The 21,883-nt window shown below is 42.0% G+C and overlaps 1 protein-coding gene across 1 annotated transcript; it reads left to right on the forward strand.

Moving 5' to 3' along the window:
• The first annotated feature begins 4,167 nt into the window (after positions 1-4,167).
• kcnk5a (potassium channel, subfamily K, member 5a) lies at positions 4,168-21,613 on the forward strand. The gene is made up of 5 exons (XM_012814279.3): positions 4,168-5,024; positions 18,306-18,417; positions 18,803-18,969; positions 19,076-19,244; positions 19,470-21,613. Exons 1-5 carry the CDS (start codon positions 4,839-4,841, stop codon positions 20,408-20,410), a joined length of 1,575 nt encoding a protein of 524 aa, XP_012669733.1. The 5' UTR covers positions 4,168-4,838; the 3' UTR covers positions 20,411-21,613.
• The last annotated feature ends 270 nt before the right edge of the window (positions 21,614-21,883 follow it).

The raw sequence follows: 21,883 nt of genomic DNA on the forward strand, positions 1-21,883 counted from the left end.
AGGTGTTTGTGTCCTAGGCCCGCTCCATAGGGTTTTAGATTCAAAAGCAACTGAAATCAGCCCAAAGTCCTGTGGTAGCAGAGTTGTACTGGAGAGAGTTTCTATTCTGTATTAGTCGATACATGGCAAACCATGGTTTTGAGGGAATGTGTCATGGGATTGAGAATGCTGCACATGAGCCCCATATGTGGACTGCATACCGCATCAAAAATAAGCCCAAAGTGATTAAAGACAAGAAGGAAAATTCAGATGCTTGCAGAACTTTTTTTGTGGACTTGCCCACCCCCACGTCCGAATAAAGCTGTTAGAATGGGGGTTAGGAATCTGGCTTACTACCTAGAGTCCTTTCAAACTCTAATCACAGTCAGTGGTCTAGGTGGGGCTGGGTCCCGAAGCCTGCCAATCTTCTCTAAGCGTTCTCTAAGAATTTTCTCTAAGTGTTTTCAAATATAGGCCTATGTGACATTAGTGTGGCAATCAAGGGAATAATGCCACTGTGTGAAGCCTATCTGACAAACCCAGCAAAGTAACAGTAGCAGACATCTGTTCTGACTTTTTTGTAACAAAGGAGAAACAATTTATATGATATAATATATTGTATTGTAAGGTTAAACAGAAACAAATCTATAAAAGTTATAAAAAATATGCACAGTAAAACAAATCAAATTTAAAGTAAATCTTTACCACTGGAAAGTGGAAGTACCAGTCTTTACCAGTGGAAGTAGGCCCACCACCACAGGTAACTGCATCTTTGTTAAGGCCATTAATGCTTAATGTCTTTGTCTGAGCAGTCAAGAGAGATCATGAAGAGCCAGTCACCACATTGATGTTCTAAACTGGCATTCTAAAAATGGTAAAAGAGTCACAGCCACTGTTTGCACTTCGGTGCTCTCCCATGCGTGACATGGTGTGATATAGGCGTGTGCTAACTGAATAGAACTGTGCCAGTTAATCTAGTCTTCTAGTTTCAATGAGGACTGTATCGTTTCACTCAAGCATTTTTACGTGGATTACAGTTATTATAAAAAATTAAACAAAACTATATATTTAATTCTAATTCTAGGATTCAAGTTAAGCACATGCCAATTTCAGTGTATGTACTGTATATGCTGGATGCACATGCAAGAGCCTTATTTAGACTATTGGCTGTTAAAGCCCCATTCCGGAAGAATTCTTTTTTTTTTTTTCCTGAGCACCCCCTAAAGTTGCAGAGTGTAGCTCACTTGTACACCACTGTCCTAACTCTCTCTCTCTCTCTCTCTCTCTCTCTCTCTCTCTCTCTCTCCACCTGTATGTGTTGACAAGCTGAAGGATATGGAACCGGCAAAGACAATGGCAGAAGCCAAAGAAGCATGTCGACTGACAAGGTAGAGTATTACAAGATTTTACACAAATATGACTGCATAGTTTTATTTATTGTGATTTCAGAGAATGCTAACATAACCAAAAGAAAAGCAATAAAAAGAATGACAATTTAGTTTAGCTGAATTACTGCTCGCATTTTCAGCCTATATACATTGTCTTCTAAGCGTTGGAATGTGGAGTATGTGTTGTAATTGATGTTGTGGACAACATGAAAAAGGCACATATTGTGCATAAAATACATTGGAACGTATCATTTATTACAAGCTAGCTGAGTTAGGTTTTCAAGATTGCAAACTTCCAAGGCTTACTGGGCGTGAGATTGACGAAGACTGAATTTGAATGTATTTGCATGCTAGCCTGAGACGGGACTGAGGTCGAGGACTTTTGGCATCTCCGTGAGACAGTGATGACACTGATAAGGCTACAGCCTACGTCGCATTCTTTCATACATTACATTGGCAGGGATGTACATCCTGCTGTCTGATTATTGTTGTTTTCCCGCCATAGGACAGATCACAATAGCTAACGTCAAAAGACAGTATAAACAGTTTGCAACACTGTATCAGCTACATTAGAAAGGATAATTCATGAATGGCTAATGATGTATGAGGTTTGGATGTCTACAATAGTAGTTTTTTCTATGGTTTTATTGCAGGAATCAACTTCAACTTCTGCCTCTTCTGAAGTAGAAACAAGACAGGTCAGAGGAGCAGACGAGGTAGGGCGAGGGGAGGCGGGAGCACAAGAGGGAGAGGGAGAGGCAGAGGCTTTAGGGTCAGAGAAGATATTGACCCAGATGACCTATGGAGGTTTGCAGGAGAGAAGAACAGCTGAAATGCAGGTTTGTTTATTTGTCAACAATCCTCCATGAAAAGATTTATCAGAGGCATTATTTTGCCAAAGTACTGGCTGGACAGGGTGATGACAAGACCAGAAAGAGTCTGTTAATGACGAGGGCTTGGCAGAGGGAACCATGTGGAACCATGCAAGAGAGCGACATAAGATTCAGGTTCAATGGAACCCCTGTGTCAACAAAGTTGTCTGTAGACCTTCTGGCTAAGGAGCAGTATATTCTATCACTCCTCATTATAAAGATGGCCCTGCTCAACAAATACACCGGACTTAACTGAGAAGAATCGAAGAAGAACCAGTGAGAAATGTGGGGGATCTCACACCTCCTTCCCCCGTGAGAATATGCTGATGGTTACACTGCACCCTCTTTTTCTGCCAAAAAAGATTTGGAAGCTGAGGCTGCAATCATGCTTCTGGAGGAACCAGCCCAGGATCTGGAGGAACTGTTTTGGTTCTCTCTGAACCTGACTCTCCCCTCCTTCCCTAATGTAGTCCAGAGGCACTTGAGCCTGCAGAAGGTATCGACCTCTAGCTGAGGCAGTCCACTAGATCAACAGCAGCAACACACTAACATCTATTGGTCAACACAGTCTACCATTTCAAAGTCTGCCTAGGGTGCTGTTATTAGGCCATTGTTCATGTTAGGGAAGCATGGTAGTGATTGTGGGCAAGAATTTAAACAATTTCAGCCAAGTTATTGCACCCTCTATTGGACGTTAATTTAACGTTATTGCACCCTCTATTGGATGTTAATTTAACGTAATGTTCATTAGAACATTATAAGCCGAGGGGCTCAGGATCAGCTGGATGGAATGATGGCTTCCTAGAGGGTGGTATGTCTTATCTTCCTAGAGGGTGGTATGTCTTGTCTTCCTAGAGGGTGGTATGTCTTGTCTTCCTAGAGGGTGGTATGTCTTGTCTTCCTAGAAGATGGTATGTCTTGTTTTCCTTAGTAGTATTTTATACTGCCGCTTGTGTAGCAATATATAACAAGGGGTAAACTGTGGCAATTTGTGTATTTAGGGTGTTTGTTGTTTGTATGTAGATGCATGGTGTACATCTACTGCTTGTGTTGTTATTCGAAGTGCACCACAATCACCTGTTTCAAAAGGGTAATACTTACTTGCATGCATGGAATATTTCCTTTCTTTACAAATCCTTTGGTTCAGCGCATCACTGTTGCTAACCGCTTTTTTGGGGGGAAATATTTTATGCATATTACTTTTGCGAACTGCTCAGAGGGAGATTGGTATACGTGTGTGCAACTTTACCACCTGCCTAGACTGCTGGTGGTCAATTTGATGATGTCAGTGGGGCCGAATAATATAATTTCAGATCTAATATATACCAGTGTACACAACATCACACATGTTTTTTAATTCACCACTTTCAAGCCTTTCAATTTGTGAGATGAATTTGTCACTTGACAAGTAATGGTGTTTTTCCAGTTGTTTTAGTACAGCCTTTTGTCATAATAATTTATTTGTGGGCATTTTGGTTTTTAAACTTGTTTAAATGACCATCTACATGAAATGTGAATTCTTGCCGAGCTGGTTTGAGCATCACTGCATTTAATAGCCTTAGGGGTAGCTGTTCGCCAGTTATAGGCTGGCTTGCGTAGTTGTGACAGAGAATCACCATTCGCCAATTGTAGCCACCAATGATCAATGATGTTTTTAAATATCGTAAAAAAATAAATCGTGGATTGAATTGATCTGAATTTCTTTCACTGCAAATAGTGTCATTAAAAATCCTGCAAAATATCCGAGACGGTATGAATGCAGTACAGAGACACTCTTGCGCAAGACTGCTGCTGAATATGAAAAAATTAAACCTCATTGTGCATATCAACAATAGGCCTACATTTCGCTCGAGAACCACCTGACTTTTTCAACATGTAGTCTATTTTTATGATTCTTAAGTGAAATAGGCATCTTGAACGAAGACATTCTAAAATCGTGCAACAACTTTTTCGTGAAAAGGTGCTAACAATGTTTTTAGTTAAGTTGAGCTTTTGTTTTGACTATTCTGTTGGCGTAAGTCATTCTTTACAATTATCTTAGGTTTTACTGAAAAATATGTTTGGTTTTACCGAAAGGACAAAAAACCTAAATTATTCGGGCCAAATGTAGCCTTTGCGTGCTCTGATGTGAGTAGCAACCTACTTGACTGTTTTGTTTCAAATAGAAAGTAGCCAGTTCTTTTGTAAAGGCTTCTTCACGGAGAGAGAAGTATCTCCCGGCTCATCTACTTAAGGCGGTTGAATGGGCGGATCAGCTCCCGCCCCCCACTAGGAGTACATTTACCACTCGCTGAAACCAGCTGCTGTTGAATCTTTTGCGCACGTGGAATGCTCCTGTGGAACTTCAAATTGTGGAACTTAATTTAGCTTACTTGAAGCGAAGCTCCCCCCCCCCTCCCCAATATATTGGCTTTTTTTTTTTGCAAAGTAAGCTTCTCTTACGTGTGTTCATGTTAGGCAAGGCATTTTTCTTATTCTTCGACAGACTAAACGAAATTGTTTACCGCGCACACATCAGCATATTTTCATGTTGGACTATGTACATGGTGTAGCTATTAAAAAGTGAAAGGGCTGCTGGATTTGAAACGGGCACCTAATTATGGTGGACAAAGGTCCGCTATTGACCTCTGCTATTATTTTTTATCTGTCTATTGGGGCAGCAATATTTCAAGTCCTCGAGGAGCCGAATTGGAAACTTGCCGTGAAACAGTACGGTGCTCAAAGGGAGAAAATTCTGAAAGACTACCCCTGTCTTACAAAAGATGACTTGGACAAGATTCTTGAGGTATGGCAAATAATGCTTTTATTAGTCTGGCGTGACTCAAATCAGTGAGAGCATTGAGTAAAGGGTGCTGTTACCTCAGTTTATTTGTTGCCGTAAGGAGGGGACTATGTGGTGAAATCTAGTCATTCTAACATTCGAACAAGTCATTAAAACTTGTCATTGAGAACATCCAGAGAACTGGGCTAATATACCTACTTGATTTTAGCGCTTGTTTAGTCACATTTAATTTGGAAGGACTTTGTGGAAGAAAATGTGTGAAACAATGAAAGGAATTTGTGTTACTGTTAGGATAACCCATTCAGAACGAGAGGTCTGTAGGCTACTGATAAACACGTTTTCAATCCCAAGACGATGGTTAATCTTTAAAACTTGAACATTCCAGTAGTCCTTGCTGGAAATAAATGATTTGGGCCTGCTTTGTGGCTACCATATTTTTGGACAGCGCTAATGATGAAAATGTGTGTGAAAGTTTTAAACTGTGATTGCATGCCTGTCTTCCTAGAACCTGTTCTATACCCACTTTGCAACAATGAATATATATGTTCAGCTAAATCAGCTTCCTCACCTTAACTGGACTTCATAATCAATTTAAAAGTTTGCTTAATTACATGTGCCCTTGATACAATGGTTCTACATTTAAAAATATCGTCTTGATGGTTAGCTGTGAGGAAAGTAAAATGCGGGCTAACATGTATTCTTTAGATGTGGTGTTGGCCCTTTATCCACAGCTTCTCACACCTCTTTGCACCATACCATTGCTGTTTAATGAGTAGCTGAGCCAGTGGTGTTCCTCATGGTTGAGCTTAGAAGACTAACAGCACTTGGAAGCACATTGTTTATTAAACTAAACTAGAGTAGTCCATTCACCTACAGTGGGATCATGTTTAGATTTGTGAAGTGTATTTTCTGCACAATCCTTTGCTATAGGGCCCAAAGGGACTTCAATGTTAGTTGTGCTCTACTCCAAGTGTTTATTGCTCCCGTGGCTGTGTTTTGGGTCAGTCACCAGTTCACAACAACTTCTCTTGTTTGTTCTGCACTGTAGCGATATGTGACACGCTTATGACCCGTAGGGTCAGTTGGAGATCACTAACTTGCAAAGGCTTACGATGATGGTTTGACTGATTTACTTTTGAAGCTTGTGCGCATTACATAATGGTAAAATGTATAAAACATCATCTTTCTCTAAAAATGTGCATTGCTCTCCTTCAGTACTCTGCAGTGCTTTTCATGATTCATAGTTCTGACATGACTGTCTGTTTTTCTTGCTTGAAATGACTCCATAAACTTGTTTCAGGAGGGCAGTGTTCATATGGTATATTTTTTTTATCCCATTGAATAAAGATTCTAATTCTTTTTTCTGTAAAGATTGGTCTCGCTATGAATTTACCTGTAGCCACATTTAGCAGGGAATGCAAAATATGGGTTGCGGCTAAATCCATGTTGTGGGAATCAGTGAATATTTGAAATTCAGTCGCTGAGGGTCAAGTCTGAGCATGCCTCTCCCCAGAGGTGTCTTAAAGTTAGCCCCCTTGGTCTCCTTAACCTACAACATTCACAAACTATTGCAACTGTACTGCAACAACTTTCACACCAGTCTTCAAGGGAAAATAACACTGAGGGGCACAGAGTTCAAACTCCAGTGTGTAGGTAGTGGCACAGACTTGAGACCTGGTATTTCCCATCACATTCACACAGTGGGGGAAGATCCTGGGTCACAGGTTCATAAGGCAATTGGTATTTTATATGCCATTTTGTATTGATGTTTTTTAACATGCTCTAAAAAGGCAAAATCTTTTTCACCATACTGTGGAGCCCATCAGCCAACAACTACTGGGCAGTGGTTCCATGTTTTGAAATTTGAATTTAAAATGTACCACTATACCGTAGGCCTTACTGAGAACGTGCTTCAATGAGTAACGTCAACTTTAACAAGGTTATCAGACTGATTTTTATTTTTAAAGCCATTTACCTATTACAACCTATTGAATTTGGGGGCAAAGCTGCCAAACGAGTCAGCTCATATCTTTGGTCAACTAATATGTAAGTTGCTATGAGTGCAAGATATGCCCGTCACATGATAACATGAAGTTTCCATGGCAGCTATGCCCTGCGGGGTTGTTGGCCCCCATCTATATTTATTGTTATTAGTGAGCCAGCGGTGCTGGCACCTAGTGTTTCTACCTTTTTATTATTATTCATCTTTATGTTCTTCTTCTGCCATGGGAGTCTATGGCTGCCCTGAGAACTGTATTGTACAGAGATTACGGATGGTCACCTTCTGTCCAAGCCTCACAAACGCATTCATATGGACTTTTGATTTTCGTCTGTCACAGTCAATAAAAATTGTCCTCAAAACAGGAAAATGTCCTTTTCCTTAGAATTATTACTATAACCACATTGGCGTATGCCAGAACCCGCCCATGCTGAGCACATATATGCAGGTCTGCACCACAGAGCTTTCATCCTCTCATCAATCTCTCAAATCGTGCCTTTCATATTGGCATATGTCAAAACAACCAGGGTCATCAGGCCTGGTCTCTGTGGGCATCTGTAGTTACACTACGTCATACTCGCCGTGTTAGCGTTTGAAATTATAGTTTAAAATAACCTCAAACTTCATCTCGGAGACTGAATGAACTTTCAGACTGAATGAAATATTCATTGTGCTGCTAAGTGTTCCACACTATAAGGTACACGCAAAGTACAACACCATTTCACAAGCTTAAATGAGGTCTACAGAGTTGATTTTTACCCCACAGGTATAGCTTAAATACCCTATTTGGGTGGGACCTTACGTTTAAAAAAAAAACAATTCACTTCTGACAAAGCCGAAGTGGCTGATAACACGCGCTATGCCGATCAATATACCGTATTCCCAAGTACCATTGGTGTTATGTTGGGTGTCGATTTATTCCAAACCCCTATTCAATATCTGGTATTTTCTTTTCAAAATCGGAATTTGCAAAAATGCTAAACTGCCGCACACAAAATGACGACAGTTACTGTCAGACTTTAATGACATGAGACTTGCAAGTGAGTGCTTCCAGCCATACCCTTGACACAATGTTCTACTGAAGTTTTGTACTTATTATTCCATCGTTTTTTGGTCCTTAAATTCACTGGTCTGTGCTAATAATAATAATAATAATAATAATAATCAACTTTATTTGTATAGCACCATTCATAGAAAACAAAACAGCTCAAAGTGCGATGCCTCACACATATTTTACATCCTGATTTATTTTTATTTATTTTTTATTGCTGTTTATCATTTCTTCTCGAGGGTGTGTAACCAGAGAGATGGATTTACAGCTTTATTGCAGCTGTAATTGTCAGATGAAGATCTCAGCATGCCTGTGGATTAATGAAAGCCTATATTTCAGCTGCAAGGTGTCTTGGGTTGTCATGTCCCGTCCTTGGGATCTCCTATCATGTAGCAGTCCTATTGGATTCATCAAGAACCTTTAGATTTCAGTGGTCACAAACCTTGTTTGGGTGGAGTCTGCCAGAAGCCGCTAAGCAGGAAGTGAGATCATCTCAGCAGGTGTTTGATGTATTGACATTGGCATTGACATGGGACCCCTTGAGGTTGTGCTCCCCCCCCCCCCCCCCCACTACAATATCCTCCTTTGCAATGCTGTCTCGTAAATCTCGTAAAAATGTTGTTTTAGCTTTTCTCTCAGATAAAATCGCACTCTTTGAAAAACTCCCCTTTGAAAAATTAGCTCTCAGCTAACCCAGCTAGCTCGTTTGCTAAATATGTTATCACTGTGGGTGAAAATTGAACATCAGGGGCGACTTTTTGTAGGGATTTTGCGATGGGTTGGGTTTTCAGCAGTGCTCAGCTAGACTTTATTTAAAGGCCTTATTGTGCTGAAGCATCATCCCTTGCGTGAAGCCTTCCTTGTGTCTACCTGTACAAGTCCACCGAGCAAGGGCAGAGCAGCCCCTCAGATAAGTCTCTTCCTTAACTATATATTCTTTATCTTTTAAGTATGTGCTTTCATGTTATCGGTCATGTAGCCAAGTAAGAAGGTGTCCTCGTGTTTAAAGACAGGGTGACCTCAATCATTTATGGTCAGTCCTCAGCATCTTATCCTGCTTTCTCTGTAGGATTGTAGTACTGCCTGTCAGCAGTTGACTATCCCTTCACTTCCACTGAAGCACTGCCACTCCGCTGTACTTGTCTTTCTCCCCAGATGCCTCAGTGATGGTCCCGCGTCTAGACTGAAACATCACCTTCAGCTCAATCTCCTGGTGTTCGGCTATCCTTGGGTGTTATGATCGATGACCAACTTTAAATTCTCTGAGCATGTGGCTTCTGTCTCAAGGTGTTGTCAGTTCACCTTCTATAATCTTTGGAGGATCAGACCCTTCCTCACAATATGCTACACAACTCCTTGTGCAGTTGGGGGTTGTTTTTTGGACTAGTCTATTCCAATACTATTCTATACTATATGCCTGCATGCGTAAGGGTGCATATGAGACCGTTGCAGATCGAGAATGTGAAGAATCATTTGATCTTGGACACATCTGACTGCTCTGCAAGTTGCCCTTTGCTGGCTCCCTGTAGCTGCTAGAAATACACTTAAGTCTCTTGCTCTCGACTATAGGACAGCCACTGTATCACTGTACCAGCCTATTTCAATTCTATATTTCAGCTTTATTTCCCCTCTCAACCACTTTGCTTCTTCAATGAATGGTTGTCTTTTGTATTTTCTCGGCAGCAAGATCCTGCATTCAAGACACTTTTCATTGGTGGTTCCTCAGTGGTGGAATGCTGTCTCTTCCACTGACTGCCTTGGTACATTCAAGAAGTAATATACTCATCTTTTAAAATAGCAGTTGTACTAATAGTCCCTGCTAATACAATAATTTGCTTGGTTGGTCGTTGTTGTTGTTGTTGTAATAACTTATTTGTTTATAATTTCATCATTCAATTCAATTCAATTCAATTTTATTTATATAGCGCCATAACAATACAATTGTCTCTAGGCGCTTTACAGAGCCCAGAGCCTGAAACCCCCTTAGTGCAAGCACAATGGCAACACGGGCAAGAAAAAACTCCCTGTTAGTCAGGAAGGAACCTTAAGCAGAACCACAGCACATAAGGGGGAACCCATCTGCTTGAGGTCGGCCGGGTGGAGATAGGAAGGGGGGAAGGGGGGAGGGTTGTGTGGTAGAAGGGGAAGGGAAACAACAGGTGTTGTACATAGCCTGCATTTGGTAGATGTACATAATACATATACAGACATCCAGTGGTAAATACATGATACAGACAAGACCAGTTTAGTGGATATACACTGTGCTGATAGGGTTACTATTACAGGGGTAAGGGGAGTAGGAACAGAGAAACATGTCGATGGTGGCATCATCATATGCATTATTTTGAATCATTTGAATAATTTTGTGCCTGCCAAATACTTAAACTTGAATCTGAATTTCCTCGTATTTTCCACCCAAATCTTCCATTATATTGAAATACATAAGAATAAAACACCTTTTTAGTATGGACAATATTTTTTTTATTTATTTTTTATTTCATTGAATGAATTATGAGTGAACACATTGAGAGGATTCCTGTCTACTGACATGGATGAGCTTCAAGTAAGCAAACGGCAGCATGTTTTTTATTAAATGCAACCTGTGCTTTCAAGATATGACACATTTAATAGCCTCCACATGGGATTTTGTGCTTGTAAATAGAGACCTACAAATCTTTATGTTAGTCAAATGTAAACTCCTCCTGCTGTCCTGCTATAGGTGCAAAACCTCTTGGTAATATGACATTTCTTCTGGGGGGGCCTCCCTGGTCATATGAACGGCACTGGCTTAATACAAATAAAATGACTGACTGTGAACCTCATATCAGTATGCCATCTGCACATTTAATGTTTTAACAACTTTAGTTCATTGAGTTGGATCCTTGTAGTTGTATAATACTTTGAACTTTGTGGAAGTGAATTTGTTTTGTACACAGTCATATGTTGTACATCAGAGGGTTCAGACGATTTTCTTGAAAGCTGGACTTGTATCATCTTCATTAGGCAGCCAATAGCCCCAAGTCTTTTGGGGAACAGTGAAGGGAGTTCCTGTATTGTTTGTTGACTTCATGAAGCTTAACTTTTACGAAAAGTGCTGACCATACATGGAAAGAAAAGAACTGTCTTATCAGATGGCCATAGGTCATGTTGTACATCGTAAAAAGTCATTGTTTTATGGTTTCAAGTTGAAGCAAGATTATTCTAAACTCTCACAGAGTTCCAATTTTGGTCATAAATTTGACCAACTCTTCATATGTTGATAGGGAGATGGTCTTACGTATTTGTGTTCAGATGAGCCTGCGTCTGTGATGAACCAGTACATCACTGAGTCTGAGTCACGGAGTGGCAGTTTGGGGTGTGTACCTCCCAATACACTGGAGGTCAGCTTGTATTCTTTATATTTGGATTTAGTTACAGATTACCATTGCAAATACGACAAGGTAGTTGATTTAGTTACAGATTACCATTGCATATACGACAAGGTAGTTGATTTAGTTACAGATTACCATTGCATATACGACAAGGTAGTTGATTTAGTTACAGATTATCATTGCATATACGACAAGGTAGTTGGTGGTTGAGGGTCATACCTTTCTCCGTGCCGTGATGATCATGCCAAGTGAGACGGCTGAGGAGACCCTGTCAGTGATTAACCTGAGTGCTCTTTGTCTTCCAAATGTGTCTTGAATCGCAGAGGTCTATTCCACACTCTTGGAACATTGTCATGCTACTGTGGATAGTTTCATACGCAATTCAGATTTATTTTTAGGTTATAGCTTTGCTGTTTACGCTGTGATTATTAGCTGAATAAAACTGAATACAAAGGATTCATTTAGGTTGTTTTGAATTAGAATTGTGTTACTGATACATTAACATGTGACACACAGACAGACCTCCATGGTTCCAGCCCACAGGGGTCATGACCGGTAGTTGCCTGTTGAGTGGCAGGTGTGCTAAACGTTGGACAAGTTCATTATGCCAGACACAAGAGATGTAATCGCATGCAAAGCACAAGCACTATTGTCAGCTTTTTGCTTCGCTGACTCGACAAGGAGTTGCTTGGCTTTAAAGAGCCAGAGTGATCTGTGCTATCTACTGCAGTGAGACATTGCTCTCCCATCTGACTACTTGTGCACAATATGGGGCAACTATGTATTGAAGAGAATGATACCAAGTATATCATGTAAAATGACTGATTGTCCCTAACCTAAGCTTTTTGTTGTAGTATAAATAGGATTATGTGAAATATATTAAGTCACTACTGATGTGATGTCCTCTAGAATTCTGTTGAACTCTGTGTGTTGCTGTTGTACTAGTTATTGTGTTGTAACTCATATCAGTTGACTTTAACTTGGTCTATTGGCCTCTTAAAGTCCCTCAGCACCATGTGTACTCAGGCCTTCAAGAGGAATGGAAAACTACCCGCAGTGTGCTGCGCTTTGCTGCCAATTGAGATGTCCTGATAACGGTTGGAGTTTGTCATTGTTCGCTTTTGCCATACTCAGCTTTTTCTCAGTTACCACCAGTCCACACTTTCACTTCAGGCTGTGACCGCAGAATGGCTTTTTAAATTGTGTGATTTATATTTCCTTATTGGTTATCTCTGAGGCTAATGGATAATTGTCACTGAAATGTGTTAATGAAATGTAGGTGTGTAAAAAATGATCTGATCGTTGACTTGTGAAGTGTAGCCGGTCTCCTCTGAGATTACCTTGAACATTAAAGATGGATAGGACTAGGAAGGAAACAAAGAAAGAAGACACTAGTATATGCATGACATCATATCACCAGGATCATTACATTTGATCCAGAATACTTACAGTACCAGTACAGGTTTTTCTTTAGTTTTAGTATTTTCTACATTGTAGATTGATATTTAAGACATAAACACTATGAAAGAACACATATTGAATGGTCTAGTAAACAAAAAAGTGTTAAACAAACCAGAATGTTTTATATTTTAGATTCTTCAAAGTTGCCACCTTCTGATTTGATGATGGCTTTGCACACTCTTGGCATTCTCTTAATCAGATTCATGAGGTAGTCACCTGGAATGGTCTTCCAACAGTCTTGAAGTTGTTCCCCGAGATGCTGAGCACTTGCTGGCTGCTTTTCCTTCACTCTGCGGTCCAACTAATCCCAAACCATCTCAATTGGGTTTAGGTCAGGTGATTGTGGAGGCTAGGTCATCTGACGCAACACTCCTTCACGCTCCTTCTAGTTCAAATAGCCATTACATAGCCTGGAGGTGTGTTTGGGGTCATTGTCCTGTTAAAACAAATGAAATGGTTCCACTAAGCACAAACCAGATGGGATGGCATGTCGCTGTAGAATGCTGTGGTAGCCATGCTGGTTAAGTGTGCCTTGAATTCTTCAATAAATCCCCAACATGGCACCAACAAAGCACCCCCACTCCGATCACACCTCCTCCATGCTTTACAGTGGGACCACACATGCAGAAACCATCCGCTCACCTTCTCGGCGTCTCACAAAGACAGGGTGGTTGGAACAAAAAATCTAAATTTGGGCTCATCAGACCAGAGTACAGATTTCCACTGGTCTAATATAATAATTCCTTGTGTTTCTTGGCCCATGCAATTCTCTTGTTCATCCTCAGTAGTGGCTTTGCAGGAATTCGACCACGAAGGCCGGATTCACGCAGTTTCCTCTGAACAGTTGATGTTGAGATGTCTGCTACTTGAACTCTGCAAAGCATTTATGTGGGCTCTAATCTGAGGTGCAGTTAATTGGCAGCTTCTGAGGCTGGTAACTAATGAACTTCTCTGCAGCAGAGGGAACTCTTGGTCTTCCTTTCCTGGGGCGGTCCTCATGACAGCCAGTTTCATCATAGCATTTGATGGTTTTCTTAATTTTCCGGATTGACTGACCGACCTTCATGTCTTAAAGTAATGATGAGCTGTCTTTTTTCTCTTTACTTAGTTGAGTGGTTCTTGCCATAATATGGATTTACAGTAGTTGTAGGAGTAGTATTAGGGCTATTCACTTTATACCCCCCCTACCTCTGCACAACGCCACTTATGGTTCCAAACACATTAGGAAAGCAAGAAATCTCATAAATTAAGGCACACCTGTTAATTGAAAACCATTCCAGGTGACAACTTCATGAATCTGATCTAGAGAATGCCAAGAGTGTGAAAATCTATCATCAAAGCAAAAGGTGGCGACTTTGAAGAATCTAAAATATAAGACAAATTCTGGTTTGTTCAACACCTTTTTGTTTACTACATAATTCCATATATGTCCTTTTCATAGTTTTGATGTCTTCAGTATTAATCTACAATGTAGAAAATACTAAAGAAAAAGTGAATGAATGAGAAGGTGTGTCCGAACTTTTGAGTGGTACTGTATATGCAAAAGGTTGTACAGTGCACAGTATGTAAAAATATTTAAAGTGACCTTCTTAGCTGAAAACAACATATGATGGGAAATGATCGAGAGTAGGAAGCCAGTATTTCATTCTTCCTTTCTTCTAGTACATGTCCAATTCATTCTCTTCTACAAGACTCCTAGTCTGTATTTTCTACTGGCGTGGTGTGTGTGGTGGATGGTTGTTCCACAGCACATGTCCCCCTGGATTCCCTAAGTGCAGCTTTGTGATGTGGAAAGCTGTTATTGTTGTTGACTGCTTACTTTAGTGGTGTGTTGCATCGGCAGCTGGGGTGCCTTTCCTGGTAGTTGTTTTGCCTTGCAGTGATTCTGTGTTTAGTGACCACAACAGGAAATACATAAAAATGTAATTGAAAAGTATTAAGTTTGACTGATTGTCATGAGGAAATATGGGTTCTAGATTATAATTTGTCTGTTTGGTGGTGACTGCTAGTAGAATGAGAACTGTGTTGAAGTTCAAGTTTAAATGAGCTGTATTGTGAAGACATTTGAATTAACATGCAGAGGCTTCTGACTCCGGCTTACCTAATGTTAATGTATATGTGTATGTTAATGTATATGTGTATGTTAATGCATATGTATATGTGTTGGAGTAAATCCGCCTTGGAAGGTTGAGCAGTAGGTGTTTTTCTGTCATCCTAGGCTTCGGCATATTTTCCACATAGAAAAGCTAATGTTTATTCTCAAGTAAAGTAAAAGGTCTGGCTTTATTGGACCTTTTTCTCTCTTTTTTTTCTCCTGTACCAATGTGATTACTGGTAGAGGATGTGCTGAGAACGTAGATGGTGTGAGTTAGCAGTCCTGCAGTGTTTTAGAGCGTTTGGGTTGGGTGGGAGTGTTTAGGCTTCATCACTCTAGGCTGCATTTGTTTACTTGGGTTAGTAATTCTGTTTATATTGGTGCGATTACTCTTTTTTTTTTTAATTTAATTCCATGTTATGTAGATTGAACCATTGTGTGAAAAATCGAAATCTTTCTGCAACTATAGCAATAACATATACCTGACGTTTTTAAGATGTTAAGAAACCGTTTTTGAAAGAGTCAGACCGCATGGATTTTTTTCCGAAGATTTCGTCTGACTCTCAGAAATGGGTTCCTTGTGCTAGCAGTTAGGGACCTCCCACGACAGCCAGATCTCTCAACATCACATGCAAGTAATCATACAAACATCTTATCTCAAACTATGTATTATGATATCACTGCTACAACACTGATACTGCACACAATTCTTCACAGCAACACCAAACTCAAGAGCACATCACAGGGGTTGTCAAGTTTGTCAGTGTTTATGTATTATGGAAGGTAATAGTTGAACGCTGTTTATTTGACATGCGTTCAAAGTTTGCAGTTTGCATCAATGCAGCAAATGTAAAGAGAAGAAAGCCCAACCTGAATGAGATAAAGAGATGAGATGGGGGGGAGACGTGGAAATGAGATGGGGGGGAGAGACGGGGAAATGAGCCAAGAGTGAAAGAAGAGACAGAAACCTAGTGTACTTAAAATGGCTGCAGCTGAATAGCACAGAAGTCGGATTAATATAATTGAATTATTATAATTGAATTGAATCTAGATGCCAGTGATCCTGATAACGATCAGTCTGACTGTAGTCATCTTGAGTATCTCCACCTCCTCCATCAGTCACCTCCTCCATCAGTCACCTCCCTCTCTCCACCTCCCTCTCTCCTCCTCCATCAGTCACCTCCCTCTCTCCTCCTCCATCAGTCACCTCCCTCTCCACCTCCCTCTCTCCTCCTCCATCAGTCACCTCCCTCTCCACCTCCCTCTCCACTCCTCCATCAGTCACCTCCCTCTCCACCTCCCTCTCCATCTCCGCCATCAGTCACCTCCCTCTCCACCTCCTCCATCAGTCACCTCCCTCTCTCCACCTCCCTCTCTCCTCCTCCATCAGTCACCTCCCTCTCCACCTCCCTCTCCACCTCCCTCTCCACTCCTCCATCAGTCACCTCCCTCTCCACCTCCCTCTCCACCTCCGCCATCAGTCACCTCCCTCTCCACCTCCGCCATCAGTCACCTCCCTCTCCACCTCCGCCATCAGTCACCTCCCTCTCCACCTCCTCCATCAGTCACCTCCCTCTCCACCTCCGCCATCAGTCACCTCCCTCTCCACCTCCTCCATCAGTCACCTCCCTCTCCACCTCCTCCATCAGTCACCTCCCTCTCCACCTCCCTCATCAGTCACCTCCCTCTCCACCTCCCTCTCTCCTCCTCCATCAGTCACCTCCCTCTCTCCTCCTCCATCAGTCACCTCCCTCTCCACCTCCCTCTCTCCTCCTCCATCAGTCACCTCCCTCTCCACCTCCCTCTCCACTCCTCCATCAGTCACCTCCCTCTCCACCTCCCTCTCCACCTCCGCCATCAGTCACCTCCCTCTCCACCTCCTCCATCAGTCACCTCCCTCTCTCCACCTCCCTCTCTCCTCCTCCATCAGTCACCTCCCTCTCCACCTCCCTCTCCACCTCCCTCTCCACTCCTCCATCAGTCACCTCCCTCTCCACCTCCCTCTCCACCTCCGCCATCAGTCACCTCCCTCTCCACCTCCGCCATCAGTCACCTCCCTCTCCACCTCCGCCATCAGTCACCTCCCTCTCCACCTCCTCCATCAGTCACCTCCCTCTCCACCTCCGCCATCAGTCACCTCCCTCTCCACCTCCGCCATCAGTCACCTCCCTCTCCACCTCCTCCATCAGTCACCTCCCTCTCCACCTCCTCCATCAGTCACCTCCCTCTCCACCTCCTCCATCAGTCACCTCCCTCTCCACCTCCTCCATCAGTCACCTCCCTCTCTCCACCTCCCTCTCTCCTCCTCCATCAGTCACCTCCCTCTCCACCTCCCTCTCCACCTCCCTCTCCACTCCTCCATCAGTCACCTCCCTCTCCACCTCCCTCTCCACCTCCGCCATCAGTCACCTCCCTCTCCACCTCCGCCATCAGTCACCTCCCTCTCCACCTCCTCCATCAGTCACCTCCCTCTCCACCTCTGCCATCAGTCACCTCCCTCTCCACCTCCTCCATCAGTCACCTCCCTCTCCACCTCCTCCATCAGTCACCTCCCTCTCCACCTCCTCCATCAGTCACCTCCCTCTCCACCTCCGCCATCAGTCACCTCCCTCTCCACCTCCCTCTCCACCTCCTCCATCAGTCACCTCCCTCTCTGCTGATGACTTTGCAACTTTCTTTACTGAGAACAATATACCATAATACATATAACATAAAAACCCAGCATAATACTACATTTTATATACATTTGCACATAACTTGAAAATGGCAAACATCCTTAGGTTCTCTATGACAATGGGGAAGGTTGGCGCAAGTAAGCAGGTGTTAAAGGAATGCACAATATGATGGTTAATGTGGTCAGGCCATAACGTATCTCATAGCAGTCATTGAATGGGGGTTGCTGTGAATACAAACAATGGATGTCTCTTTGTGTGTGAGGATAAGAGATGTCCTCTGATAAGATGCCCTTTGGCCCTCTGGCCAGACTTTGGAAGTCTTTTTCCGAGTGTTTTCTAACTGAGGGGAAAAGTTAATGCACGCACATTCTTAAATGTCCATTATGTCTCGGATTGCACAGTTTTAGAATTCTTCTAAATTTCGGTGAACCTCTATGCCAATGGGCTCAGAAGTCCACCGATGTCCTTATTGAACTGTTGACCATGGGGGCCATCACAGGAAGGACATGGGAGTGTTTGTAGACAGACTGAACAATCTATTGGTTATGTCTCTTTGAAAGTGTCTGTGTGAATATCAGTCTCTCCACGTGGTAATGACCTTGTTTCATGTGCTGCTGACATCTTTCTACTAGGTGGTGTCTGATGCTTCAGGACAAGGTGTCACAATAACTGGAGACAAAACCTTTAATAACTGGAACTGGCCCAATGCTGTCATCTTTGCTGCTACAGTTATCACAACCATTGGTATGTTGCACCAGAATGAGGATGGGACAGGAACACGTTTTAGTTATTTATTTTTAAACCCTGACAGATGTTTTGTAATAATGCATTAATATCCTTATTAACTTGACCTCAACCGGCCAAACACCCTCACATGTGCATTTCTTTAAGCTCTTGTCAGTGTCTGAGTCAAAATGTACAGCACATATTTTTTGATAACATAGCATTGCACAAAGAGTAAGACCGGGGTTTGTCTTTGGACTCGTAGTCATTAGAGATGACCGCTAACAACAGTCAAATGGTCATACAGTGTTTCAAATGTGGAGACGTGTTTTAAATATTTCTTGGCTGAAAATAAGTTGTTCATGATGTACTGATGGCACCACATTTGTGTTGATTTCTGTCCCAGGTTATGGCAACATCGCTCCTAAGACCCCTGCTGGCCGGGTCTTCTGTATCTTCTATGGGCTCTTTGGAGTGCCGCTGTGTTTCACATGGATCAGTGAATTGGGCAAGTTTTTTGGTGGTCGGGCAAAACACTTGGGCCACTACCTCACCAAGAGAGGGGTCTCACTGGTAAGGACATTTTTTGATTTACATTGTATGTATTTACATATTCATTACAAGTTTGACAGTTTGTACTTTTTTTTTTAATTCTTAAAGCTGTCCTTTTACCTTTCAGCGGAAGACTCAGATCATCTGTACTGCCATCTTTCTTCTGTGGGGTGTTCTGTTGCATCTGGTCATCCCTCCATTCGTCTTCATGTCACAAGAAGGCTGGACCTACATCGAGGGCTTATACTTCTCCTTCGTCACCTTAACTACAATTGGTTTTGGCGACCTAGTTGCAGGTTAGTCTTTCTTCATTTTACTTTTTAAGGAAGTGCAGGGCAGAACATTTCTTACTGTAAAGGGCCAGGTTATTTGTACCAGGGGATCCGGGTCCATATTCATGTCCGTTTACATGTTCATTTAGTCAAAACATGTACATCATCTTTAAATTCTTGGTAATATTGTATGTGTTAATTTGGTCCATCTTTAAATTCTTGGTAATATTTTCTGTTCCCTTTCTTCAGGTATCGACCCCAATGCAAACTACCCAACCTTGTACCGCTACTTTGTGGAGGTCTGGATCTACTTAGGCTTGGCTTGGCTCTCACTCTTCTTCAATTGGAAAGTGCGTATGGTGGTGGAGGCCCATAAGGCTCTGAAGAAGCGCAGGAAGCGGCGGAAGCTCTCTCTAGAAGAGCCACGTCACTTTAAGGAGAGCCACAAAACTCTAAGTCTGCCGCCCTCTTCCAATGAAGTCAATATATTCGGCTTCCTTTCCAAGAGACAAGAGGGCTACAGTGACCTCATCAAACAGCTGGGCTCAAAGAAGGCGAATGGGGGCCATGGTTCAAGCACAATCATTGCTGCCAGCAGCAGATGCAAAGATCCTAACCGTACCAAGAGCTGTAGCGATGTGCCCATCCCCAGTGGCAACCCCATCCTTAACCTGGACCGCTCTCCAAGGCAGAAACGGCGCTACAGTTTTAGTGACCGGGTGACAGTGGCCTTTTCCAAGTCCAAAAACTACTTATTGGGCCAGGAGAGTGGGTTGCTCTTGAATGAGGCCCAAAGTGAAGGAGACCTGGAGGGGGACCAGGAAAGGATGTATGAGAACCAACTAGACAAAGAGGCTGGAGAGAACCCCCGAGACCGAGGGATGGGCAGCTTCAGCGGCAGCAGACGCACCTGGGACTCTAAACAATACAAATCAAGGGTCTTTCAGAATGCCAATATTACTTTTATAGATGAGGAAAAGCTACACAACATGGATGAGGAGGATACCAATGACACCAAGGCAAAGCTTTCTGTGACCACAGATGAGAACATGGACTCGGACACAGACTCAAAAGAGGAGGCGGACTCCGAGTCAGAGGAGTCTGTCTTCACCACCGATGGCTCAGACCATTGCCACTCCTATGAGCAGCTGGTTGAGGAGTACTCAAAAGAGGACAACACTGAACCTTAGACCGTACTGCCTAATGCCGGTGGTCCTTGAACACAAACTGCCAAACTGAGTAAAGAATCTTTTCTTATCTCTGTAAAAAAAAATGAAGTGAAGGATTTGAAATCATTTGAATTTGCATCCTCCATTCACCTTCTCCAGTTAATCCTTGACTTGTCATGTTGAATGTTTCAAATGTATTCAATTCATTTCAATTCTATTTCTATAGCGCCATAACAATACAATTGTCTCTAGACGCTTTACAGAGCCCAGAGCCTGACCCCCCCCCCCCCTTAGTGCAAGCACAATGGCAAGAAAAAACTCCCTGTTAGTCAGGAAGGAACCTTAAGCAGAACCACAGCACATAAGGGGGGACCCATCTGCTTGAGGTCGGCCGGGTGGAGAAAGGATGGGGGGATAGGGGGAGCAAATGCATCAAAGTATGTTTCCGGTTGACACTCTCTGAGAACCAAGTTTTTTTTTGTTTTCTTTTTGTTGAAAAAACTTGAAACAGTAAATGTCTGCTAATGAACAAAGATTTTCAGATTTCCCAAGATTTCAATTTATGTTATAAAGTTTCTGTAGTTTTTCTTTATGCCCATGTGAAAGTGTTTTTGAAAATCAATGTATTTAGTTCAAATGTCCAGTGTTTCCTGTAGAAATGTATCAACTGATGATTAACTTGATCATAGTACTTGCTAATTGTTTTATGAAGAATGAGGGAAAGGGTTATCTTTCCTTTCTATGCACCATATTGGTGTTGTATTTTCACTCAGAAGTATGGCTCCATTCCTCCTGTTCTATTATATCCTGTCACTTGTTATCAAGATTGAATGCTCATTCCAGTTTTAGTCACTTAAATATCTAGCGCTATCTGCGCCTTGTTTCTATTCAGCAGATGTCCAGTAAATGTTACTGGGGATGTTGGCCAGTTGTCATGGCAAGCATAACTGTTTTGGCTCACGTGAGTAAATCGAATACTATAAATATCTGGTATGGTGAATCCTTGATTAGATTATTTACATGTACGATGTAATTGTTTGATGGACTCTAATTACCCCCACAGGTTGCCTGTCACTACATGACCGTAAGAATGTTAATGAAAGATGGAATGTAGCAATTACATTATACAGATTAAACAGATGATTAAATATTTGTATTCCATTGTGTGGACAAAACACATTTTTTCTGCAATAAATAAGTTGCCCATCTCTTGCTCATTTCAAACAGAATCCTTCTTGATTTTGACAAGTTTGTGCTCACCTCTTTTGAGAAGAAAAAAATTGGAGGGAAATTGTTGTTCTGTTGTCAATTGATCTAACCTCATTTGAGAACAGTTTTATTGTTATAATTTAGTTTTGAAGCATCACATTTTCCCATGATCAGAAATCTCTCACATAATCCATCTAACTGTCCTACTAGCTAACATCTACTCAAATTAAAATCATCTACCTAGCCTATCTGAACATGAACTAAAGTATCACGTAGATATCTCTT

Source organism: Clupea harengus, chromosome 14 (assembly GCF_900700415.2).
Source record: "Clupea harengus chromosome 14, Ch_v2.0.2, whole genome shotgun sequence".
NCBI lineage: Eukaryota > Metazoa > Chordata > Actinopteri > Clupeiformes > Clupeidae > Clupea > Clupea harengus.

What these genes read in the sequence shown, in the direction of transcription:
- kcnk5a (XM_012814279.3), top strand. Translation starts at nt 4,839, where the DNA reads ATGGTGGACAAAGGTCCGCTATTGACCTCTGCTATTATTTTTTATCTG. An exon ending in ACTTGGACAAGATTCTTGAG is followed by an intron (nt 5,025 to 18,305) that starts GTATGGCAAATA and finishes TCTTTCTACTAG; the next exon opens with GTGGTGTCTGATGCTTCAGG. An exon ending in TACAGTTATCACAACCATTG is followed by an intron (nt 18,418 to 18,802) that starts GTATGTTGCACC and finishes TTTCTGTCCCAG; the next exon opens with GTTATGGCAACATCGCTCCT.